We start from the raw sequence: 20,664 nt of genomic DNA, 5'->3' as shown, positions 1-20,664 counted from the left end.
AAATTCTACTTCAACAATATGATGCGACTTCAAATCAACATATATTAGATCTATATCAGTATGTAAAGCATTATCTGTACAGTTTCCATTATGACGATCAAATGTTCCAAATACCACAAGAAACTAACAACCAATTCAATGGCAAGTTACTAGGGCAGTGACATACTAATCCTAAAGAAAACAAACTATCAAGAGTCTACTCACACTTATGCAGAACCAGAATCAACATTGAAGATGGATTTGAAAAGAGGGGAGAGAGGGGGAAAAACCAACAACAAACTTGGGAGACACCACCAGAAAATTATTCTTAAATACCAAGAATGGGTGGTTAAATGAAAGTATTTACAAAATGAACCAACGTATCTGTGCAGCATTGTTAGTCACAATATATACAGCAAGACTTGATGCTAAAGTATATAAGTACTATCTTTATAGCTATTCTAATGTAGAACCCTTGTATAGGCGCTCATGTTAGTATCTGTCAAGCTTCAAAGTAAGAGTTTACCTCCAAAATAGCCACTTATCTGTCAGAGTATTTGGATCATGCTCCATAGAGTGACGGGGTGTCATAATTAAGAACAAATTGCAGCATCAGCAAAACCTGCATCAAGAAAAAGATTTGAATTATGAACATAATTATTTTCTTCTCAAGCAGGAAGCCACATTTGCATCCTTTAGAAGTCAATTTCTATTCACGCAGTCTCATCACACAGTACAACCAGGAACAGAAACTAGCCAGTATATATTCTTATCTACGCTACCTCAATCACCCTCAATCACATACTACCAGGTTTGCAAGAAAATGAATATTTTTCGTAAAATAATGCCCTAATGCCAAATTAACCTAAAAACCCAATTGTACTCAATTCAAAACCGACCTAAGAATATCTTACTCACACTTACCAACCTCTAGAATCAAGATTATGCCTGTGACATTACCAGCTAAACATACATAAGCACACAGCTATAAATAGTTGTTAAACTTCTAATATTGTCTGTCTACAAGACACACCTTTGACCATAATATTGTAATTTAATTTTATATACCAGTAATTAAGAGATATGCACACATAGATACAAACCTTGAACCTTAAAGTAGACCATTATAAAGGAGATAGGAAATCAGAACTCAAGATTTGCACAGATTGAAATGGAAATAAACCTTGTACCTTAAGAGAACTAAAATTAAGTAAATTGAAATATAGGCAGCATACAGAAATCAGACAAGAAAAATGTGCTTGAATAAATAGACAAATGGACGGAAACATCAATTTCAGAAGCGTGAGACGATGATTCATAAAAAGAAAAGAAAGCTGAATCTATTAACTTGATAGGGAAAAAAACATTTAAGGTATAACACCTATCAATTCAGGAAAGACCAAGTAAGTTAAAACGCAAAAAATATGAAAGAAAGGCAAGGAATCCCACAGGTCTAGTTTTGTCATGAATCTACTGTGGATGATAATAAGAAAATGTCGATTGCCTATTCTAGCAATGGGAAACACAGCCGTCAACAAAACTATTGCACGAGTCGGTGCATAAATCTCGTATACTCATTGGTAGCACAGAAGGACACCACAAAATCCAATTATAGGCATTCTTAAATCTTATGAACAAGCAAACACATAATTCACAACAACTTTAAATTCTTCAAATCTTCCATCTAGGAGAACACCCTATTAATTGCAAAGTGATGAAGTCTGTGTAATTAGGAAAGAATCGAACCCAATAAGGAAAGAGATGCTTGGGTATCTTATAAAAAAACCTTTAATCTGTTTCATAAAGCCACTTAAAATAAATCAGGGCTTATCAGCTCTCCTGGCAACGTTACTGGCCACACATAGTAATCAGGCAATGAGCTGAATCACAAGCATGTATGATTGGTGCATACGTCTCCTGCACCAAAGGCATGGAGGATCGGCCTCTTAATTCAGTAAGACTTGGGATTTTAGACCATTGTTCGCACATGAAGAGTAATGTAAAAAAAAAGTGATAACTCTATAAACTGTTCACTTATGGGAACAAGATCTTACTACTCCTTCAAGTCTAATCTTGGAAAAGTCAGTAGTGAGACATGAATTGGACTTTAGTGAGTGAAAAATCCTTGATATTTTACAAGAGAAAAGAAGTACGCAATTGATTACATACCTTCAATTTGTCAACAAGCCAAAGCCAAAGCCAATAACGATTTAAAGGATGGGCAAATACTATCTAGCAACGCCTAGCGGTTAAATTTAGTACTTCCTCCGTTTTTTTTTTACTTGCACCATTTGATGTTTCACACTTGCAAATGCAAACATTTAGCCATTAATATCTCTAATTATACATCAACTAAAATTATAAAAAGTTGATATTTTGAAAATATATATTAAGACGAATCTAACAAGATCCACATGACTCTAATTCATTCTGTATAATCACAAAAGAGTTTGATAAAAGAATATGTGAATAGTGTAAAATTGCGAGTGGTGCAAGTAAAAAGACGGAGGAAGTACTAAAGTAGTAAGGCGAGCAGTGTGTGAAGCACAAGCTAACGTGTGCAATTGGTGGATAATCTTAAACTACAAACAGAAAAAGTCGCAACACCTTCAAGCCATTATATGCATATAGCAACCAAGACTTAAAAGATTCTGTAGTGGTGTACCCTGCTTCAATACTCTTAACAAGAATAACTTCTAGTTAACTGGATGAACGTAGGAGTAAAGGCACTCAATTTATTAATTACTATGCATGAATCGTGCCAACACTAGATGAATTTAAAATGTAAATGAGACATATAATGTGCTATAAAACCAAGTCATCTTCTCCGCTAGGATGGCAAGGGTGAAATCTCCTTCACTGGAAAAGAACTTTAAATCAAAGCAGAGATCTTTAATTAAACCTTAAAAATTTTGAGATCTTATCTGGGACAGATATATCATAATTCTGATTCATATTTGTACAGAAGCCACATTTGATCAGATAACACCTAATTCAAGTAAAAATATACTTGCATATCATGAGTTTCTTCAACAGAAAAAAATGTTAAGCTTGTAAATAACAAGTACTTCAACTTTTAAATAAAATCCAACAAAATTTAACAGCCATGGGTTTGTTCCATTTCTGATTCATTCAACTTGAAATTACGAAACTTCCTCCTTGGCCAACCATTAACATGATAATTACCGTGCTCATTGGATGAGGCAGTGAGTACTGTGATAAACAAAACAGAGCAGAAATATTCCCACCCTTCTATGTACTATGGCCTATCATCAACTTGGATGCTCAAACCAATGTCCTCTAAACAATGCTCAGTTAACAACAAATTTTTTCTAAGTTCGAAATTTGCGTTTGACTTGTGTTTACAAACAAAGTTAGACACAAGCCTGGATGTACACCAACTTTTACTCCCATAAGTAAATGAAATCTTAAATTTTTTAAGAAATCAACACAAGAAACTTGCTAACCTAACAAGAGCCCAAACGAAAAAACAGATCAACATCACACCATTAGTTAGAACAACTCAAAGCAGCACACATAAGGCATATCTGTAGGTTCCCAAAACCTAACTTCCAGTGCGCACACTTCAGAGAAATCCAACAAATGATTACCTTACTCTAAGAAGACCTATGAGGCAAACAAAAGATTTAGATCTGAGATAAGTTCTCTGACAAAGACCAAATGAGAGGGGTTCTGAAGTGGTAAGCTAGAAATAAAAAGGTTTATGCTTAATAAGATCCCAGCTTGAGTAAATAGATATGCTGTTCCAAATATACGATCTCCAAACATCTAACACAGGAAAACTAGCAGATGGAAAACCCCCATTTATATTGTTGTTTTCTTGAGAATTTATCAAAAAGCAGCCTAACTCTGAGTGATAGAAGTAACATACGTCCAACACTGAGAGGAGTAATATATAATTGTTATAATCTAATTGTAATACTAACAGAAACTAGCTAGTGATTTGAATATTTATAAACTTAACTCTACTAAGGAACACAAAAATGGATTCCTTGGGACGAAGAAAACAAAACTTAATTATATAACCTCACAGGAAAACCAATACATAACGGACTTGGCTAAAAGATACACAGTGATCCATAGGAACAAAAAATCTCAAAGTAAACCATGAAATGTTGAGCTAAACTCCAACCTCGTGTTAGTCAGTATCCTAGCAGCCTAGCCAGACACCAAACTAGTTTGTTGTTATTCGTTTCACCAGGATGACCTAAAAAACATAGGGAGGGTAGTGGGGAACAAACAATAGAATGATACTATTCAGCACATAATTTGAACATGCAGAACTATGCATGAACTTCATGCTGCATAAAAAAGCAGGACCGTTTAATTAGTAAACTGAAGTTGATACAGATGTTTCTATTCCTATTTTGTCATAAAGCATAATATTCCCCATTATCTCCTTTATTTCATCTAAAACAACATTCTTGACTTATCATGACCTAAAATTTACTTGCTTAACCTTCATGGTTACTTGAAAAAGAGGCTCAGCTGGTAGAGGCTAATGAAGAAAATGCTCATTGTTATGTCATCCTTAGAACACCGCGTGCTTTGTTTTCCATAAGCCATCAACTACTTCCTTACATCAACTGAGAACGAGAGTGACTGAGCGAGACAGGGGGAGGGGGGCAGGGAATAAAAATTCAATGTTTAACTTCTTCATCTATCTAAAATTAACCTGTCATTTCAAGATGGATAAGTTCGGGTCACTTTCAGTTCTTAAGCGGGTTGTTTCGGGGTTCAAAAACAGCGTCAAGACACTTGATTGGGTTCAGGTTGGATAAATTTTTTTTGTGTGATATCTTTAGAACCACAATGAAATTTAGATTATTGTATTTCGAGCAGAACAAATTCCATCAATTTTCAATATTATAAAGCCATGATTGTGTATGATCTCCTAGGTACACAATAACATTAACCACGTTATGAGAGTACAAGACTCCACATGGACATTGTACATAAGGACAGGACAGCAGAATTACTAAAACAACCAGCAGCTTCAAATACAAAATTATGCCAGAAATATGTCGCTAACCTTAATTGTGCCAGCAGAATTAGCTGCATTATATGAAATACTTTACAACAAAAAATCTACTTATGAAGTTAAGTACCTGAGATTTATCCCCAACCACAAACAAAATTACTCCATGGAAAAAAAGGGTATGTTGGATTTTGATAACAGGAGTTCTAGGTTTGAGAGATAATAGGGTTCACTGGAACCCAACATAGAAAAGCATATCTGTGTATATATGTTATTATGCTGATTTAGAAAATGGCTGCTGCAATCACCAAATTTTGCTTCATCCACGTAGCATACAGTTGTGCAAAGCTAAAACGAGTCTAATTACAGATAGCAACACACCTCAAAAAGAGCTCTACAATCAGAATCCACGCTCAACTGTAAGCTTCTGCTTATACCAAAAATTTTCACTAGGGAACAAAATTTGTATTTGATATCCTAGAATGTATCCCTCACCTAAACTTTATGGCAATTATGCAATCAGCAAGCTTATCTTTCCCGTTGCTCAAGGAAAATTAATCTTCGAGACCAGAAAGAAACAAGAACAAAATAGTCTCTTTAAAAGCATAGGTTGATTCACAACATTAATTAAAACGTTTAAATTACAAAAGGTACCAAACACAGTTAACAGCTGAACAGCAAGCATCGGCTTACATTGGGAGGCAAATGTCAGCAGGAGTTGATTCTCGGGAAAAATATACTCTACATTGTCCATCAGTATATCCAGTACACAATCACGGACACTTGTATCTCCCTGTATGCCAAGTTAATCGGGAAGACTCGTACGAAAAATATATCGATGACCATCCTTACAGCCCCAAGACACTGAAACAAGCAAACCAGATTCAATTATGTATTGATAGGGAAAACAAAAACATGAGATAAAGAAAATGACGAACCATGTTAGCTGATTAGAGGAGCAATCGTTTTTTTGTCACAAATATAAAAATAAACCTATCATCAAGACAACTAACACATGATTCTTATTTGAATATCATTAACGATTTTGCTATACCATACTCCATCTGCCCCCAAATAAACTTCCATTTCTCTTTGGCACAAGTAATTAAGAGAAAAATTTAGTAGGGTTTTATTGATTGGAGGTGAATAAAAAACGAAGTCAGAGGGGGTGTATTTTTTACTATGTGCTGAGAGAAAACGGGATTTGTTAGTTCTTTTAAAATAATAGTGAGTATAACTCAACTCTATGTATTTATGTGGTGAGAGCAAGTGGGATTTTGTTAAAGGTGAATTAAAAAAATTGGTGCCACTCAAATGAGAACTAAGGGTATCCATTAAAAAACCAGTACAAATAAAGGCCGTGTTTGGTTCAACTTATTTCAGATATTTCATTTTCCTAACACTTTCAGACAAGAAGGCTTTGTTCTGTTCGACTTCTTTTGACTTATTTCAGATAAAATAAGTTCAGATAAGTTTAGATAATATAAGTTTAGGAAAAATATTCAGAAGTTTTCACATACAAATAAGTTTATTCCGGGAAAAAAAAATCAGATAAAATAAGTTCAGATAAGTTCAGTTAAGTACAGACAAAATAAGTCAAATAGAATGGAGGCTATGTTTTATCAAACAAATAAATATTTTCTAGAGAAAACAGGTTTTTTTTAAAAACGAAATAAGTTAAGTTCAAAGTTCACATAAGATAAGTTCAAATAAAAATAAATTGAATCAAACAAAGCCTAAGAAAATTAGTCGTTGCAGTTCATCCATTTCCTAAATAAAGATGGAAAGCCTTTCTTGGCTGCTGAAAGTAATAGTGTGCTGGAATAAAATAAACAGATACAAAAATAAAGCAGCACGTCAAGCTTCTTGAGATCCCAAATAGTAAGTGTAATAGTTATTACACTACTTCAATTATATATTTGGCAAGACTAGTCACTTTAACTTTAATTCTCCAAATTACCTTGGAACTCATGTACCTTTGGATACTGGGGAACGATCCTTGAGAAACAATAGGAAAACTTTAAATCTTGAAGGATTAATGTCAGACATTTAAAACAATCCATCACTTCTCAAGAGTCGGAGCAACATAGGACCAAGGTACCCTCCATTCAGACAGTAAATGATAAAACTCATAATAAAAGCATACATGCTTGCCATTTCCACATGAAGGGTTCTAAGAACATAGGAGCTATTCAACTTCCAAAGTAAAAGGCAGCCTGGCGATCTAGTCATCAGTATGAGTTATGAATCTCACTTGAATTCAACAACTGGACTTCTAGCGGACTTCTACACCGGCCTCCAACCATTAAGAGATGATACATCTGGCCTGGAAGGCAACATCTGATTGATACCATGACCTGGAGACAAGTAGATGTTGGTCATTCAAACAATTAACTTCGTAACACATGTAAACCAAAGAAAGTAAGAAACCAGACCTGATGCTGAAGGACCTGCGATAGCAGGGTTAGGACCAGAGACTTGGTATCCGATGTTATCTGTCAGTGCCCTTTCAGGAGGTCGGAAATATGCACCTGTAATGATATCTGTTAGAAGATCCTTAACACAAAAGGAACACACTTATCTTGTGCAACCATCAACATAATAATGGAACTCACAGCCAGTAGAGCAGATCATCACATAGTAAGAAAAATTATTCTAGAAAAAGTTACATTGTTAACGAGAATCCATGTTAGATAGAAACAGATTACAATGGAACACCACATATTCGAAATGTAGAACACATAACAAGGGTCAAAAGATGGCAATGGAAATAAATACTTCTTTAAATTAGCAAAATACCAATCTACAGAAAGGTATAGCATATAAGTTTAATGACAATTTAGCTGCAAAAACAGATTTTGATACGAAGTATAAAGCAGAGGCTATGATTTATCCAGGAGATCTTAGCTGATAATAGGAATTGGTGGAAGGCAAAGGTGATTATGGGTATCCGGGGGGACAGAAGTCAAATCTAAGGGTAAATTGTCATTAATCCGAACTCTGAAGAAGAGATGTCCCTCAATGCTCTCTAAAGTTTCCCAAACTGTTCCCCAGAACAGGAACATAATGTTGATAAAAAAAAGTTTTCCTCTGAAAATTGACAGAGAAAACAAGATCTAACAAATACTACAACTGAAAGTCTCAACAACCACAATGACAGACAAAGTGCTGCCAGCAATGTAAAAGAATAGGGAATTAACTCCAGAGTCCGGACCGTATACAAAAACATATCTACCATCAAACATAAGCTGAATGATACATACGGGGTGCAGTATGTTGGGTAACCCATGTGGCCATGTACAAGTAACGCGAGGAAGAGAGGAAACTTCAAAGATGACATCACATTCTATCCAAAAAAGCATTTGTGAAGGGTAAACTGTATCATATCAACTCCTTAAATTACTAGACACCAAAATATAAAGATGCTAATCATCTTTACACCTAAAATATGGTAACGAATTACTGCCGGAAATATAAAAAATGAAGTGAACTGTATCCTAAATGACTAAATGTACAGCTCAATATACACTACCAAAGAGAAAAGGCAACTGCCCAAGATAAACAGAACTCGGTGGCTAATTTTTCATGCTGTTCATGTGAAGAAAACAGACCCTCACCATTTAAGAAAATTTCAGGTGACACCTTTGAAAAATAAATCACTACAGTAACAACTAGCACAGCAGAGAGGTGGTGAACTTTCTATAAATTTTTACAAACCATAGCCTTTTAACTGTTGTAAGTTGTCACCAGTGTCTTAAGGTCTTACAAAAAGTCAACAACATGACAAAGCAGCTAGTTGACAAGAGATGGGATTCAAAATATAGTCCAATACTGAATGAGGCAAATTGTCTAGCCAAGTAACAGATAAGAACATAACATAAAACATAATTTTAAACAGAAGAAGGTGTGAGGAAAAAACAGAAATCTATGGTCAATGATCAATGAAAAAACTCATCCATGCAGGGACACCGAAATAAACCAGGAACCTTTTAGTGAAACCTCAGCATTCCAAAACTAAAAGATGAAATCCAAACACATTTTACCAATGTGTATTTCCAATCATGAATCAGCTTCATTAATAACAAATTTATACAGTTGGAAATACTTCAACAACCTCTCGGAAATTAAACATTGATATTCTCTCCACAAGAAAATAAAGAAAAACGTTGACAGTACCTTCCCCGGTAAAATTTGTAGGTGGGCCCGATGGCATTCTCCCTCCATTCATCCATGAATTATGTTGACTCTCCGCGTTATATTCGGCAGATGCAGACCTCCATTGTTCATCACCAAATCGTCTCAATCCATCAGAGTGAGAAGCTGAAGTGTATTGATGGGGCCGGGGTTGGGGCATCTGCTGCTGAACTGAGGGATTATAAGCAAAATGGCCTGAAGGGGGTTGAGGCACTGCCACAGGAGGGAAAGCTCTCTGTCCATATGTTGACTGACAAGGCTGATATTGCTGGTTTTGCTGATACTGCTGGTTCGACTGACCAGCTTGTGGCCCTACATACACAGAATTGTATCCAGGTGTGTCGAGTGAACCAGGTGCTCCAACAGGAAAACAAGGTACTTGTTGAGGGGTATTGCTGGCAATCAGAACAGGGTGGCCACCCTGCACCAAAAACAAACAAAAATGAAAAACAAGCCAAAACATAGGTCAACGCCAAAAGAATACAAGAAAAGTGAAGTACTTACAGCTGGTATGCTATAATCCGGAGGTAACGGAGCTTGTACAGGACGAGCTACAGATGGAGGCAGTAATAAAACATGAGGAGCCATGGAAGGCTTTGGGGGAAGCAGAGGCTGAAGACTACCAGCCTGTGGGGGCCCTGATGGTACCACAGAAGGCGGAGGAGGCTGAGAGAGCAGCACTGATGGTGGTGGTGGTGGGGGTGGGGGAGGAGAAGGTGATGAAGGCGGCGGTGGAGGGGGAGGCGGTGAAGAAGGTAATGGTGGGAGGGGAGGAGGAGATTCAAAAGGCAATGGTGGTGAACCCTCCAGTGATGGGGACTCGGCAAAATCATTAGTGGAAAACTCCAATTCAGTGTTCAACTGCTTCTCTTGTTTATCTTTCTTTGACAAACGACTAGGTGAGAGTGCTCCATCCTTTAGGTGCCCAGAAACATCTTCCATCTCGAGCTCACCATCAACCTCCTCCAAGATGAGGTGACGCCTATCATTTGGCGTCTCTTTTCCTGTTTCAAGCCCTGCAGAACTATTTGAGGGTTGTAATGGAGATACATCAAATTCTTTGATAGAAACACTTGGAACATCCTCCTCGTCTTCGTCGTCATCAACAAATCCATGAGTAGTTAAAAATCCAGGCAAATTGAAAGTAGCATTGCTGTGCACAGCCAAGAAATGTCATCTATCAGAATAACTCATTACTCATACAAAGAAATCTGAAAACTCACAAAATTGCATCTCGTATTTATGACAGTCCTTCATATATTTACATAAAAAGGCTCATGCACGAGCCCTTTGACTATCCAGCATAAAAGTTTACGAAAAATTGGAAGCTGAGGCACAGACCCTGATAAACCCTTGCAAAACAAATAAAAGATAGAGTTCCAAGAAGGGAAAGGGGAGAAGAGAGGACACAAACCTCCCATATTCATCGACAAGCATACCCTCCATCTCCCTAATAGGATCATCCACCGAACGCTCAGCTCTTGAAGGACGTCTGAAGGAAAACCCACTACTCAGATCATCATTTGAACTACCAATATCATCCATGAAGCGACGAAGTACCGACTCCGGCAGAATTTTTCTCTCAAGCCACAAGCGCAAGACCTGAGGTGCGAGGAGATCCATAAAGTTGCGAACAGTGAAAGCAGAGCAGATACTAAGTAAATTATGTATACCTTCAGGCACTGTCGGCGATTTTCCCGAGCATTAGCCCCAGATGGAGCAGCTGCGCCTAAAAGGCGAGGTAACGCTGCTTGAACAATAGGGATATATGAGGCACCAGCAATACCTGGGCCAAACACAGAGATCCAAACCTATGTCATTTTATGCCGAAGCAGAAAATATTTTTCTTAGCATGACGAGCCGAGCATTAATGATGGGTTTCACATTCAGAAATCACATTTGTCGATTTGCTGCTAACATATAATAAAGTAAAAACACACTTATATCGAAACATTCCAACAGCATACCATTAAAGACAAACCCCTGCATGCTATCCGAAAAATGACTGTTCAAAGTTACTTACCCTTATGACTATGTGAGCATTGAGTGATGGAGTCCACCAAAAAAAAGAGATCCACTCTCCTATGGAAGTTTGCCTCATTTTCCAATTTATGAATGAGCAGTTCCACAACCTTACACATTTAGAAACTCAGTCAGTCCCTGCAGTGAGTAAATCAGACTAGATAACAGTGCATGACAAAATTATTTGGCTGGAAAGTCCATGCTAAGGTTCTAACCATTTTATGAATCTTCAGTCTTTACAAATTAAAAAGAAAGAATGGAAATAGATAACCAGCAAATCTTCATTTCTCTACCTTTTTTCGTAGTTAATAAAGTACACATGTAAATAAGAAAGCACTGTGACTAACCTCATTCGCAATTCCATACTTGGCACAATCAATAGCAAGTCGAGTAGCGCGTCCAATACTTTCTTTGGTCCTCGACAATGTTTCTATCATTCCTTCAAAAGCATCACGAGCAACGGCGGCTTCTGTGCCACCACTCAAAGTACTTCCTGCAGCTTGACGTCCTGAGCCAGATCCTTTATTTTCATGTTCTTCGGAGTCCAGTTGATTATGTGATGCCAACTGACGAATATGAACAGGCGGGGAAGCCAAAGATCCACGATCATGAACTCCTTGAACATCAAGCTCAGTTACATTACCCAAACCAGATGAAGCATCATGCCCTTTAGACAATGGGCTTGGACTCATTCCATGAAGATTAGCAGAAGGTGCTGGTGCAGAACTTCCATTACCCAGAGGTACATTTTGTATATTAGCTAGTCGCCTTTTAGCCTGAGCTGCAGCAATTAAATGTCTCATGGATAATGCAGAGTCTAAGGCCTTTGAATCCACCAAAGAACCAGAACTGTCCTTCGCATCTTCCATCCTGTAATTACCCAAGTAACAATGGATCATCAGAACAGTAGATCATAACCAATAGAAACAAACTCAGAAAGTCTGAGGGACACGCACCTTTCATCAGCTAACACAAGATCATGTTCCTTCTGGTTGTCAAAAGAAGAGGTTGGCCCATTCAATCTCGTAGAAGTTTTTGGAATACTTTTTGCCCTCTCCCCAGACAAAGGCTGCCTACTTTTCTGGGAAGACACCTGACTTTGAGAAGGGTTTGATCCGCCAGAAACAGGTTTTGATTCTTTACCAGGTAAATTTGGAGACTTGCCGTAAGAATTCAAACTGATCCCCTTAATGGGTGGTCTGTTAGGCTTTTGTTGGTCAGCGAACTTTTTAACAGGAGCCACTACCAAAGGAGACTTTGTTGGGGAAACCAAATCAGTCCTAGCCTCCTTCACCAGTGGCTTGTCTAATTCTTCCTTCCCAGGGCTGTGAGATATTAGTGCTTTTGCAGAATTGTCTACCTTCAGCTGCAGAGTGGCAGGTAGAGAAGAATCACCGACGAACTTAACAGGTGTAAGACATTCCTTCTGAGAGCTACCACCATCTCCACTTAAAACCTTCAGAGTATCTCCAGCACAACCAGAAGATTTGTGATTGTCATCGGTCTTCTTTATAATATCAAGAATAATTGCAGACGAACCAACTTTGGAGGCAGACAAAGACCCTCCATGCACTGGAGTTTTAGGATCAGCATCATCATCATCGTCATCGTTATACAAGCAAACAGCTCTTCTTTTCTTCGGAACATCACTTTTCAAAGTTTTAGGGCCAAAACTTCTTTTGTCTTCCGATGAAATGTTTACATCAGATGTGGTCCCCAATACTCGACGTTGACGCTTTGCTACAGGTAGCACAGCAGCTTCACCTTCCTCGCTGTAGATCTCAGGTTCAAAATTACTTTTTTCACTCTTGATTATTGACCCCTTTACAACATCACTAACTATGTGCACATGCTTAGCCTTCTTAGCTGACTGTGACTGCGACTGTTCCTGGACAACTTGCCGATCTTTCCGTCCAGAATATTCCCCATCTCCACGATCCTTAGAATCAGCAGCTGCAGCCGCCAGTGGTGAACTTTTATTAACATCCAAAAGCTTTTGGTCTTTAACCAGGCTTTGCAAGGCCTTCCCACGAGAACTAGACTCCAACTTGTTTACACCTGCAGACAACCTCTTAACATGTCCTCCAGCTGAAAGTTTCCCAGGTGTCCGGTCTTTAACAAACACGCCAGATTTAGCAACTTCAGTGTGACGAATCACGCCCTCAATTTTTCTCTTAGTCCCAGCAGTCAAATCCTTTGATCTGTGACCATTTGTTGACTTATTTTCCCCACTAGAAGAGAACTTAAAATGACCTGACGCTCCTAACGACAATGAAGTATTCTTTTTACCATCCCCATTATGACCGGTACCCCGCTTAACCTCAGAACGACCGCTATACGGACTGGAACTTGAGGCCCTTGATGACTCAATTCGTTCATGACGAACAACTGTATCTACTCTATTCTGACTTAAAGCTGTTTCTTCCTTAATGGAGGGAAAAACAAGTGACCCAGGAACTGATGCTTCCGTAGGAAAATCCCTATCTGTTGCTACTACTTTCTCAAGCATTTCATGACAATCTCCAGATTTCTTCAATTCTTCAGCAGTACCAGCTCGTTCCAACATATTTTCCACAACAAAATCACCCCCCATCCCAGAGGTGTGATCTATGGCAGGATCACTGACATATAATTCTCCAGATTTAGGTTTTCTTCTCAACTCGGCACGGGAACCATTGACATTCCCTTCTTCACCATTAGATGTATCGCGTTCAGGAGCTGCTGCGTTGTCACCACCATGACCACCTAAACCACTTTTTTCAAATGCTTCACATATTTCCTTTACAGCTTGAGCAAAGTATTTGACAGTTTTCCCTTTGCACCTAGCAAGTAATCTACTCTTCGACTCGCTTGTAAATGCTTGCACATCTGGTGGAGTGACGAAAGCTCTACAGAAGATAAACAAAATTGAACAAGCTCCTTATAAGTAGAAGTAAAAGATGAGAAATTTTATGAATCTAACCATCCTTGCATTCAAAATAACACCAGAACTACACAACAGTGTGAAACAATGAAGAAATGTAGCCACCTCAAACCAACAACAACATAATGATCACCAAAAGTGTCATCTGCGTCATTTTAGAACATAAATATCATCATCATTGAAGGTTTATGTTCTGAAAAATCGTCAGATGTGATGACCAATACTGCCTACAGCATGACCTCACATCGGAAGATAAAGAATGTTTCAACACAATATGAAGATACTACCTTAACAAGAGATTCTAATAATCCAAGTATAAAATCCGCCTAAGAATAAAGATAAACAGTATCAAGAAAATCATGCAAAAAAGTTGTTCCCCCAGATAAAGGCTCAGAAATACATAACATGTAATATGAAATCACACTGGAATATTAGATATAGGATGTTATACTATATTTTCAACTTCCAAGTATGGTCTAAAATTATTTTACCTTTTAATTACAATGACAAAGGACAATTTCTAATTTGACAATTATATTGCACATTTGCTAGTGTCAGAAGGCCAACCATAACAACTAAGAAATTCTGATTCCACAAATCAGACCATTACCGCAATCGGCAACTACCCTTTTTTACTATGAGAAAGTGTACAGAATTGTCTGAAAAAATAAGGAAAAAGGACAAGTTATACCGATCTGAACTATTACCCTGATACCCAAAAAAGGTTACCAAAATACCAACTAACCACATAGCTACATAAGGAAAATGTGGGGCCTGGAGATGGACTGACATGAGATGCTATAAATGTCTTTACCCCAATAGAAAACAACACTGAGAATAAAATGCAAATATTCAAACAAGAAGACACTTACATAATGAAGCCGAAATCTGCTCTTTTATCTCTTTAAATGGAGGCAATAAAATCTCACAATAAACAGGACGCAAAACAAGTGCATAACTAATGTCAAGGATTCATTATACAAGATAATGGGGAAAATCCTCAAAAATAAGAACTACACATGATCGGGAGATTTAGATCCCTCCCATCACTTTCAAAAGTATGAGATGTGCAAAAACCTAACTCAACAATATACAAGACTCTAAACATCAATTCCTAAAGACGCATAAAAGATACTCAAGTACTATGAAGGAGAATTTAAGTCTTGGGAACCACTCTAATTGAAGCTCTATACTTGTACATCTATTCATCACAAAACCATTCATTTCCAGCTTCTGCTACATTCCATTAGAAAGTTGTCATGTTCCAACATTTCAAAAGCATAATTAGCAATAACAAACTAAACTTTTTTCTAAACAAATCAGTTCCATGTCATGATAACCACAACACCTTCAAGACTCATATTATGATACAAAAGAACATAGTATAAAATAGAAAGTTGCAGGCACATGACTACAGTAAGATATTAATAAACACATCCGAACATAGTAGAAATTACTTAGTCCCCTAACCTCCATCTATTTACTAGATCCAATTAACAATATGCACCAGACCCATACCAAATAAAATGGAGACACTCTGACCTAGTCCTCATAAACTTGTAACTGCGAAAAATTTCTCAAACATAAAAGATGGGAACTTTTCTCTCCAAGTGTGGGTAGTTTGAAAAGGCTGTAAATCTGTAATATACACGTTGGTATTACTGTGAACTCAGTAGTTAAAGGGTTTTTCACATCAAGAAAAAAACACCATTCACCCAGACTTACCCACTATGACCTGAAAGGATATATAAACCTAAAATCATGATGTAGTCATAAGTACTTGCACTAAAGAACCAACTGCAAGTAAATATATATTGTCAAATAGAACAGTAGTTTGTGATCGACTGCTCATTTCCGAAATTCCGAGAATAATGCACAAAGATTTGTCACTTCTAATAAAAAAAAATCTTGCTACTTGTACTTCAGGCTACCTCCCTGATAACACCCTTTCCCGAAATACCATATACTGATATACCACTACAAAGGCTTAATGTTTAAAAAAATCCTTTCTCAACAAAATTTGTAGTTGTCATAAAAATTTATTTATGGCAGAGAGGATGAACGACACTACAGGATAACACATTTGGCGCTCATGAGGACATTAAACAGCAAAAAATAGTCTCGGACAAAATAGAATCAAAATTGATCTGCCAGTCTCGACTTTTCTGTCAATATTACACATCTGTATTTATTATATTCTGTTTATTCTATTATTAAAACTTCCACGAATCAGATTTTCCACCTGGTATTGGTGAACAGAATTGGACTTTAACTGCTTGATGAAAAATTATTTCATCTGCTTAAGTAAATTGAATCTTGTAGTCTTCATTAAAGTGCAAAGACGAAACAAAGAAACAATGACACATGCCTTGTGTTAAATGCCCTAACAAGCAAAGGAAAAAATTATAAAAATAAGGATATTATCTTTAACATATCCAAACAAAAAAGATTGGAAACTCCATCAAGGAAAAGAACTTAGAGTCTTAGACTGAGGGTGCAGAACTGCAGATCCCCCAAAACCCCTCTTTCCCCCAAAAACCATACCGCATATTGAAAATACTTATACTTCAACTTAAAAAAGAAATTTTTATGTGAAACATCCTACGGTTCTAAAAAACAAAAGTGAGATGTTATTAAGGGACGGAGGGAGTAACATTTTACCCTCAATTAATATATGCCTAAAGAACTACTGAACCTACCATCAAAAAATCTATACATTATAATAGGGCATCGGACCTTATTACCGAATCCTACTAAGCACAACGATCCATTGTTACGGTCAGCTAATTTCTAAGTTCCACCTAATAAAGCCGTCAACCTACCTTATCAATGCTTCTACGCAGACATTATAATCTCATCCTAATAAATAACAGATGTATAAAAGATATCTATAGCACCATATATAGTATATATTACCACTTAGTTGGCCATAAAATTATAACACAAGTGGGTCATAAAGACAGCCGTAAAAAGTTTCCATAACCAATCGTCAATCAACCGACAAAAGTTTCTACTCATTCTATCCATTACAGTACTTAACAACTGGAATATATTCAGTTCATAAGCACATCTCAAAATTGTCTTAAACACTCAGTGCTTTACATGGTGGGTTGCAAATTTGCAATCTTTCAACTCAAATGTATTCTCTCAGAAATCTCTTAAATCTCAATTATTGTTCATGCATGAACGTTTCCCTCTGCCTCAATTCCATTTCTCAGCAATGATCTTATTTGATACTCCCTCCGTCTCTTAATACTCGCCCCGCTTTCCTTATAAAGCTGTCCCTTAATACTCGCCCCGTTTCTATAAATGACATACTTTTACTAATATTATATCATTTCTCTCACTTACCTTGGACCCACATATATTCTTATTTCCTTAAATTAACATTGAAACATTCAACCCACCCCCATCCCCACCCCTTATTTGTCACATTTCCCACTAACTATATTAAAAAAATACCTCACTATCAACTACCACCTAATAACTTAATAAGTCAATTAAATTGCCTAAAACTTTGTGCCGGTCAAACCGGGGCGAATATTAAGGGACGGAAGGAGTAATTCATGCTCGTATTTTTCTGTATGTTTGTGTAATATAAATACTCGTATTATCTGATCATCGGCTTCAAGATTTGGCCAAAACTAAAAAGCTCCTTATATTGTTTATATAGAGAATAATATTTAAAAGTTGATTATATTAAGAGAACTTTCTCTGTAGAAGTGAACCTAAACAATGCCCAAAAAAATACGCGGGGGGGGGGGGGGGGAGTCATCCTGGTCCCATATAATAACTCTATGTAAAGTGTCCATGAAAACTTTTTTCTTTAATAAGGTCTAATCAACCAACCATTACAACACAAACAACTTTACTAGTTCATTTCCTTTTTACAAGAGTCGGCTACCTTAATGGAACATGAATTTCTCAACCAAATAAGGAAAATTGCATAGCAAAATGAATCAAATCAAATATTTATCTGCATGTGCTTCATAGCTATCCAAAGGTTCTACAGCATGAAACAAGAGGGTTAATTGCAGTACTAATACGATCATCACCTTGGAATACAACTTTATTTAATAAAACAACTGATTTTCAGAAACATGCAAAACTACTCCTTCAAAATATTTACCTGAAGAAACAAAAGGAAGGGGGAAACTTTGATAGAAACTTGCAGTAGTTAACCTAATAGCCACATATAAATATAGCTAGCTGATGACACGACTTACATTTCTTGAGTTCCGAAGAACTGCACAAAATACTTTTTTGGGTCAGGAACTCGCTCCCAATCTTCAGGTCTGCTAACCTGAACATTCGACCAGTAAAAATAACTGAAATGCACAAAATCTAAAAGAATAAAGTACAGAGTACTAGCCAACAGCAGTCATACTGCATGATTATAAAAGTCACCACAATCCAACTTAACAAAAAAATAAAGATATAATGAAACGACTTTTAATGCTTTTGACAATGTCCATAAGAGTAACAAATCAACAAAAAAAATATTCGCCAACAGATGGCCAATCCTATGCAAGTCAAAGCAGAAAGTAGGGACACGAGGCAAGAAGACCAAAATGGCCCAACAAGTCCACAAAATAGAACTTCCTATAGTCACATACTATATTATTATGACCCTTTCATTCCACCTTAAGTACCCATGCCAGATACTCCACAGTCCACATTAGGACATGGGTATGAAACTTAGTGACTTAAATATCAACTCATGCAATTTTTCATAAGATGATTGAGTCTAACACTCGAAGACAAGCCCATGTCTGACTCTAACTCTTTTAACCAAGTCTGCATAACAGAGGTCATGTTACTCGCATATACTAATTTTAGAACGTCACCAAGAAGTGTCATCTTTCCTACAATAGCACTAATAATGGTTGGAATTTCCATGATGAACCTACATAATATGAATGATTGGATGACTTAAGAAATTACCCGATTAATATAAAAGATCTTTCGATATGATCATAGCATTATCTTAAACTATGCACGATTAGCGCAATGTGAAATAATTTCCGCACAGTAGTACTTGATATCAACCTTGCATGAAAATATCTACGGAAACATTTTCAACCCTCGCTTACTATCACAAAAAACACCCCGCAAGCTCCCCGTAATAAACCACGCTAAAAAAAGGGGCTAGCTTGAGTCCTTCCAAATCACGCAAGTCCACAACAAACACGGCTTGTATTCTATTGAACCCTCTCAATCAAAAGACATGGCACAAACGATAACGGTCCTGGTACGATTGATACACATAAAGGTGCAGAACTACACAAAAAAAACACCAACAGAGAGATGTTAAAAACTACAAATTTTGCTGCTTTCGTGTAAACTAATAGGGTTTTCTCCACCCCTTTTAATACTCCCTAGTGTACAAACTTCCAACCAATAAAGTGAAGCTCCCATAAAAATGTAGCTGAGGAGATCACCCACACAGCAACAAACAAACTAATGTAACCCCATTTTTAAGTGAACATTGATTTCAGTGGAATAAATTCTCGATCACATAAACATTAATAAAAACCAAAAAAAAAAGGAGTTAAGATTACAGTAGAAAAAAAGGGAAGAGGGGAGCGAGAAGAAACCTTAGCAGGCCAAGCTGGGAAGCCCTTGACCTTAGCAAGGACAAGATCGCCAAGTCGCAACTCGTCAGCAGTCTTGGTTCTGTTGGCTCCTTTTTTACGCGGAGGAGCCATGGCCGATTACATCAAATTACTCAAAAACCCTAATTTTTTCAACAGCTTCAAATGCCACCCACGGAATTTTCTCAATGATTCCAATAAAAAAACAAATAAACAAAAACCCTAGAAAACAAAATTCAAAGAGCTCAAAGATTAGGGATTTGAGAAGCGAATTACGCCCCCAAAATCAGCACGAAAGAGAGATTATTAAGGGTATCGGAATAGATAAAATGGCCAATTGCATTTGGATTTTGGGAGCAATTGAAGAGGGATTGGGGCGGTGAAAGGGGACAAGAGGAGAGAGAATGTGAGAGTAGGGAGGGTTTTTTTTGGTGTGTGTTTAATTTAATGAAGAACTTGGAAAATTATGATAATTGGTATTTTTTGGGGGGTTTTATTGTTGATGATGATTTCGAATTGGATTTGGAAGACTGATTTTGTTGATCGGAGTAATAGTGTTTTTAATGGTTAGGCGAGGGTGTTTAGGATTTGCGTTGTAAGAGTTGATGATAATTTGTAATTGAATTTGAGAGGATTGATTTGTTGATCGGAGTTCTAATAGTGTTTAAGATGGTTAGGTGAGGGTGTTTAGTATTTACTTTGTAAAAAATATTGATTTGTGATGTCGTAAATAATCAATACATGAAAATAACTTCACGGTTATTTTTCAAACCAAAGGGAGTGCATTTGTTGAGATAAAAGGGAGTGTATTTTGTTGAGATACAAGGAGTGAATTTGATCATCTTTAAATTCGTTCAAATTAGTGTCGAACTATAAAAAAAATAAAAAAAATGTGCTTGATATAACAAATGAAGTAGATTTTTATGACAACGAATCTACTATCTCGTACAAAT

The 20,664-nt window shown here is 36.9% G+C and overlaps 1 protein-coding gene across 1 annotated transcript; it reads right to left on the bottom strand.

Moving 5' to 3' along the window:
* Positions 1-280: 280 nt before the first annotated feature.
* LOC110786103 (ENHANCER OF AG-4 protein 2) lies at positions 281-20,244 on the bottom strand. Its single transcript, XM_021990625.2, has 13 exons — positions 19,715-20,244; positions 18,344-18,420; positions 12,151-14,082; positions 11,542-12,064; positions 11,196-11,304; positions 10,846-10,958; positions 10,587-10,774; positions 9,677-10,325; positions 9,155-9,593; positions 7,414-7,509; positions 7,233-7,335; positions 5,672-5,842; positions 281-601 (listed from the first exon to the last, which is right to left on the bottom strand). Exons 1-11 carry the CDS (start codon positions 19,823-19,825, stop codon positions 7,265-7,267), a joined length of 4,308 nt encoding a protein of 1,435 aa, XP_021846317.1. The 5' UTR covers positions 19,826-20,244; the 3' UTR covers positions 281-601; positions 5,672-5,842; positions 7,233-7,264.
* Between the last annotated feature and the right edge of the window lie 420 nt (positions 20,245-20,664).

The sequence above is a fragment of the Spinacia oleracea genome, chromosome 2 (genome assembly GCF_020520425.1).
Source record: "Spinacia oleracea cultivar Varoflay chromosome 2, BTI_SOV_V1, whole genome shotgun sequence".
In the NCBI taxonomy this organism is placed as follows: domain Eukaryota; kingdom Viridiplantae; phylum Streptophyta; class Magnoliopsida; order Caryophyllales; family Amaranthaceae; genus Spinacia; species Spinacia oleracea.
This window is presented reverse-complemented; position numbering and strand designations above follow the sequence as displayed.